This window comes from Coffea arabica, chromosome 3c (genome assembly GCF_036785885.1).
Source record: "Coffea arabica cultivar ET-39 chromosome 3c, Coffea Arabica ET-39 HiFi, whole genome shotgun sequence".
Lineage (NCBI taxonomy): Eukaryota > Viridiplantae > Streptophyta > Magnoliopsida > Gentianales > Rubiaceae > Coffea > Coffea arabica.
In genome coordinates this window covers 42914774-42921489 of record NC_092314.1, presented here as the reverse complement: position 1 = coordinate 42921489, position 6716 = coordinate 42914774, and the positions used below count along the sequence as shown (strand labels likewise).

The 6716-nt window shown below is 37.2% G+C and overlaps 1 protein-coding gene across 1 annotated transcript; it reads right to left on the bottom strand.

Annotated features, from left to right (window-relative positions):
• Positions 1-2006, bottom strand: LOC113735151 (mogroside I-E synthase-like). The gene is made up of 2 exons (XM_027262118.2): positions 1185-2006; positions 1-789 (listed from the first exon to the last, which is right to left on the bottom strand). The coding sequence occupies exons 1-2, from the start codon at positions 1833-1835 to the stop codon at positions 52-54; spliced, it is 1389 nt and encodes a 462-aa protein (XP_027117919.2). The 5' UTR covers positions 1836-2006; the 3' UTR covers positions 1-51.
• Between the last annotated feature and the right edge of the window lie 4710 nt (positions 2007-6716).

Sequence of the window (6716 nt, the reverse complement as noted above, 5' to 3'; positions counted from 1 at the left end):
TATAAAATCTCAAACTTGTTTGAAGAAAATTGAATATTGATTACACTTAATTCAACTGAGTGAGTGAGTGCTTTCAACACTTGAAACAAATTCTTCAATGTTTTTGTCTGAGCTTCCTCCTTCACTATTTGCCTCCTTAGCCAACTCCTTCCACCTCAAAGCATTGCTTCTGAGCTCGCTTGCCTTCTCCCCATGCATAACTTCTCTTATAGTCCTTTCTACTTCTTCTCTTGTTACCATTTCCCTCTCCTCACTAGCCTTAACTCGCAATCCTACCTTCCATACATCCACAATGTACTTAGAATTTGTAGTTTGATCAGCCCACACGGGCATGGTCACCATTGGCACACCCAAGCTCAATGCTTCAATTGTTGAATTCCAACCACAGTGAGTCATGAAGCATCCCACTGCCCTGTGCGACAAAACCTTTGGCTGAGGGCACCAATTCACGATTAGACCTCTTTCTTCTGTCTCGGACATGAAATCTCTAGGAATTTTGCTCTCTTCAGAAGGTCTTACTACCCATAAGAAGTTGCAATTGCTATTCATCAGGCCGCATGCAATTTCCTGCATTTGATTTTCTCCAAGGTCCGACATACTACCGAAGGATACATAAACAACTGAGCCTGTTTCCTTGGTGTCAAGCCATTTTAGGCAAGCTCCTGAATCTGGTGTGAAGAAATTGATGGTGTAATCTTTGTCATCTTTCAATCGCTTGTCAGTGTACATGGATGGAGTAGAAGGGCCTATGGTCTTGATTGGATACCGCTCTGTCAACCAGGTCACCACCTGGTTGAGATTCAGCAACAACATTGTAATATTTCCCAAACAGCAAAATTTAATCAGGTCCCACCCCAAAAGACAATTAAGAAAATTGAAGCATGATTTTATGAAAAGATTATCTATGCCTATTGTATTGAAATGTATGAAAGATTAACATGTAGACTTATTTAATATGAGCTATGCTTTTAAGCTCGGATCTGTGAGTGAACTGAATGAGGTCCCTGTTCAATCTAAGGTTAAAGATCTAATTATTTTTTTTATTATTTTAATTCTAAGTAATTTGGATAACATCAAAATATATAAAGTGGAAAAGAAAGAAAAAGTGGAAACCAGTTCAACCATCTATGTTGCTAATGGGTGAACTTCCAAATTCCAATTATTTTATAGAATGAGAACTCTACCTCGTTTTCTAGCTTGTCAAAAGAGTTGAACAAGAGCCAATCTGATTTCTCCAGGTTTATATTCTGACCGAGGACAAGATCCAAAACACCTGGGTATGGACCAGGATTATAAACAAAAGAAGGCAGATCATTCGACTCCAGTTGTGGCATTGAAGGAAGCAATATGGTAGATGTCTCTAGAGGAACTTTCAACGTTCCTCGATGAATATGGTTGTATATTGCAGAAACAGCGCAAGCCTGAGTGAAAAACGCAGCCCCTTTGAGGCCTAGTTGTCCCTGCACTATCTCCAAAATCCAAGGCATCATTGAATCATACAGAACTATATTCACAGGATGACCAGAACTCGCCTTTTCTTCAACTAACTTGGCCAAATTATCTGAAACTGCGATTTGAATCCGTTTGAAGTGGGCAGCACCTTTCTCCGAATCGTTTGATCCCTCAGCTTCAATGTTATCATCGTCTAGAATATACTCGATCTGGATCGATTCAAACTGATTTTGCACTGATATACGTGCTGAGGTGATAGTGACGAGCGTGATTCTAACACCCTTTGAGGTTAAACGCTTGCATAATTGCAGCATCGGATTGAGGTGGCCTTGTAGAGGGTAAGGGATGGCCAGAACGTGAATTCTACATCCAATTTCATCCATGTGTTCCCTGTTCAGTTCCTTCTTGGATTCTGAGCTAGCAATTTTCGCTGAATTGGATAGGTAATCAAAGGATAATACTATAAAGAAAAAAGGTAGAAGAGGAACTAGAAAGAGTCCGATGTCCTCGACATACGAAGGATAAAGATCCAGATTTAGATTAATTGATGTCTCTTTAGATGGTTTTTAAGATGAAACTTAGATAAACAATTTGAGGCTGGAGTTCCAAAAAGTGTCTTTGTCTTCAATTTCTCCAATGAATATTATAATGCCTGGCCAGAAACATTTTTAATGATTTTTGAGCAAAAGGCAATGCAAGGAGCTAGGCTAACTGTGTTCTGTGGGGACGCACAAAAACGGACGGGAAAAAAATGCACCAAGAGCAGGAGAAAGCTGGTTATGCGTGGATGAAATAATGCATTACATTTGGAAATCACAAGAAACGCCCTCTTAATAATTTGTTCATCATCTATTGCCCAACACTCATGTACGATAAAAGAAAACAGTTAATTAAATATTCTATTATAATATCAACAACTATATGTCACTGAGTTGATTAAATAATATTTTTCGTTTTCTTTTTTTTTTTTTTGGCATTTCACCCAATTGTCAATTAAGTTTCAATTGAAATAAAGATTTTATAATCGTTTAAATTATTCAATAAAATTATCAACGCCAGATGAATGTAAATATAAATACATTAAATTGTATTATTGAAATATTTGATTTAATATGAAGGGAAGACAAGAAGAAACAGCTAGAAATATTTTAAAAATTCACATGAGTCATTCATATTGATAATCACCTGTACTTGTCAATGCAATCCAATGCCTAACAATAACTAATTGAAACTCAGATCCATAAGTCATGCAATGATTTGTGTTATATTGTTTAGAATTAAAGTTACTACATATTCAAATTAAAATTCTCTTTTTTCTCACTAATTTTTTTTATATATGATTCATTTGTTGTCATTTGTTTGTAACTAATTTAATGAAGGGATGCTCTTTAGGCTAAATGATAATGTTTTGACAATGTGGAGTAATTTTAAGGATTTTTATGAGATTTTAGAACACATTTTTTTGTGCATTTAATCTAATTCACATTTTATTTCATTTGAAATATAATTATTTAAAACATATGGGGCCATATTGATCAAATTTTCAAATATTAGGGACCAAAATATACAAAGTCCAAACTTTTGACTAATTCTAATTTGATTTTGACCATTAGATATTTTAGTTTTCTATTAGTTGTTCTAAATCTGTTTAAAATAAAAAATTTTGGGACCATATTTATTGTCAAAATATCAAAGACTAATTTAATTCATAGACCAAATATTAGGGGACCAAAATTGCACATCTCCCTTTATTTCAATCTATGTCTAAGTTTCCAAATCTTCCTTTTATATTTAAGCATAAATTATTTCAAATATCAAACTCAATTAAAAAAAGAAAACCTACCACAACATTTGCTTTGACATGTACAAAATTCCCTAACTAATATTAAAAATTTCATCCATTTTTCATGACAATAATCTCACCTACATTTTCGTGCCTTTTTTCACCTTATTTTGACATTCACTTTTTAGGTCTTCCCCTTTCATTGGGCTGGACTGTTTACAAAATATTTTCAAGTACTAGGCATTAAATGACAAACGAATTTTTAAGAGAGTTTTTATTGTGATTTTAAAATGTATTGCATTATTTCATCCACGCACAGCCTGGCTTTCTCCGGTGCCGATACATCATTTTGTTTTTCGTTCATCTTTGCGCGTCCCCAGAGAACACAGCTGGCCTCCTACGTTTGCTTCTGCCCACTGTGGGCAGAAAGGGAACTTCGTTGACTTGACCATGGTTTTGGCCATGGTGCAGTTTTACGAGCTACAAATTTACAATGCTAAGAGTCAGGAATCTTGACAAATTAAGTCACATGCTTCAGTATGATGCGAATATACGTACAAAACCGACAAGCTAGTTGACATTTTTATATTTCTGGCGTGTACTATGAGTTTGGACACATGGAAAATTCTTTGATTAGGTGCATTTCAACCTACTCAGCAAAGTTTGATTGCATCTCCATTATCTATTGGCCCAACTAAAATCGTTGGTTAGGCTGATTAGCTCCCACACCAAACTCTAATTTTTAATGTCCTACAATTAATTAACTATAATCATGATCAACCTTTTTTTTTTTTTTCGTTTTTTGGCTAACCCCAGAGGTGGAGGACATCACTCCTCAATTCATATCAAAAAGAAAAAGGTTCAATTACAGAGAGCTGAAGGAAAGCACTTGACATTGTGGACACTAACGACGCCTAATAAAAGGGAAGAAACGAGCATTAAGAACTAATGCCACCTTAGTTCTACGTGGAAGAGAGGGAAATGAAGCAAAGGACTTGTTAGACCCTAACTGAGCTGTAGCTAGCGAATTTTCAGCCGAGTTAGTTTCGCGAAAAATATGCACCAATGCTCTCCCCAACTCTTGTATCAAAATACGAACAGCTCACAGAATATAACGTAACTAGTTTTGTACCCGTTCGTTGAACGGGAATTTTTGAAAAATAATAAACTATTTAATCAATTTTATAAAAATATTGATATGAAATACATACTTAATGTATATATTTTATTATAACCTTTCTTAAGTATATTACTATATGTGCATTGTAATATAAAGTATTCTTATAATATATGATAGAGTAGTTATTGGGCATATTTTGCAGTGTTATTTTGGCCTAATTTTGGCTATTTACGGTGCTAAGTACTGAGGTTTAACTCATATCTCACATTCGTATGAATTATAGGTGATCGGCATTAAAAATGATCTCGCGGGGTAGATTTCCAGAAGACTTGTCGTCCCAGGGCGTGACCACGCCTTGGAAGGTGGACGAAACCGAAAGACGGACCGTGGTCCATGTGGACCAGGCGCATGGGATCAAAACTCCAAAAGGGAAATGGCTTTTGTAGAATCAATTGCACCAGACGTTTCCTTCTTTGACTCTTCTTGGACGGCGGCTATATAAAGAAAAGAAAAGCAAGATTGGGACAACAACTTTTTAGCCTTAGCTTTAATTTTTCTTTTTCTACTTTTTGTCAGACGCTTTGTCCTGGCTTTTTCTTTGCTTTGGTTTTCGGCGGCGGCAAGCGGCCAGACATTGGGATATTTTGCGGATTGCATCTGGGCTCTGTACAACGGAGACCCTTTTTACTTTTCGCTTTTGACTCTTCTAAATTCCGTGAGATTCCTCTTGTGCTTTTTCAATTCTTCGGCAATCAATTGAATGTATTCAATTAAATTACGCGGGATTGACACGATGAGGAGCGGCTAATTTCCTCATCTACCCAAAGGGTGACGCAAGGGCGCGGTCCATAATATCTGTGAGATCTAATCGAATCTTCATTATTTCTTCCAATTTATTGCTATTCGTGTGTTTCCTGAATTAATTGTTCATGGGTATTTTATTAATTGAATATCAACGGCCGGGTATTTGATTTAATTTAATAACCTACTGCCACGTTAATTAAATAGAATCCGTAATTGTTCATTTAGTTGACACCCCGTGGCAACCACCATAATTGGTTTTATGATGGGGAAATGCAAAATCTAATTTAAATAAACCCTCTTAGCGTGTTTATTGGTTAGGGTTGGGTTCTTCTAGTTTTAATGCAATTGGATAATTAAACTCCTATGGTCGTACCTAGGGTTGTTATCGGGTTAGGGAAGCAGTCAATGGTCGTACCTTGACTGTCGAAAAGGTAAGGAAGAACTGGTTGTCAGAGCTTATTGATAACTATAACCAACCTAGTGATGGATGGGTGAAATATCTTTGCATCGATGAGCATTTATTTGGAACGTGCCTGAGCAGTTAATCCTTTGGGTAGACTTTTATTAATTGCTATTTTTAGTGACTTGTGCTTTGTGAGTTGGTTTTGAATTTAGTTCGCTTTGTTTTTATTTTACTTTTATTTTATTTATTCCTCTCCCATTGAAAATCCCCCAATTTTGCTCTGCTGATTTGGAAAGAAATAATTTCCTACCTGCTCCCTGTGGAATCGACCCTACTTGCCATTGTACGCAAAATTAGTATTTTTATAGACAAATCCGGTATATCGGATCAAGCAAACTCTTCGGGAACAGGGTGAATCAAGTAACCCATTGCACACCTAGGGTCCCTGCTCCAGTACTTGGATTTGTTCTATAATTATTTAATTGAAGTGGTAATTAGGACTTTTTAGTAATTATTATTGCACAGGTTCGGCACCTGTCAATTTTTGGCGTCGTTGCCGGGGAGTAGGCGTTTGGATTATTTGTTTCTTTTCAAATTCAATTTTTATTTTTATTTTATTCTTCTTAGTATTTTTGCTAGTTTATGCCCCGTTCTTCTTGCACAGGTGGATTGGTATACGATCTTGAGGTTGAGAAGGCAGCGCGTAAGCGGAGGCAAGAGACCAAGAGGCAAAAAGAAGGGCACTTAATTGCTACAAACGAGTCAGCGGAAGAGGAAGTAAGCATGGCCAACACCCAAACATTGAGGGAGCTGGCTGCCCCGGAGCTGGCTCACCAGCCCTTGTGCATCACATTCCCCACTCTGGCTGAGAATACTGCTTTCGAACTGAAGTCGGGGTTGATTCAGCTCCTACCTGCTTTCCATGGTCTTTCGGGCGACGACCCCACAAGCACGTCAAGGAGTTCGAGGTGGTTTGCTCTAGTATGAAACCTCCTGGGGTCACTGAAGAGCAAATCAGACTGAGAGTCTTTCCGTTCTCTCTCAAGGATGCAGCTAAAGATTGGCTGTACTACCTACCAGCAGGTAGTATTACCACATGGGTGCAGCTGAAAAAGAAATTCTTGGAAAAATTCTTCCCTGCATCCCGGGCTGCG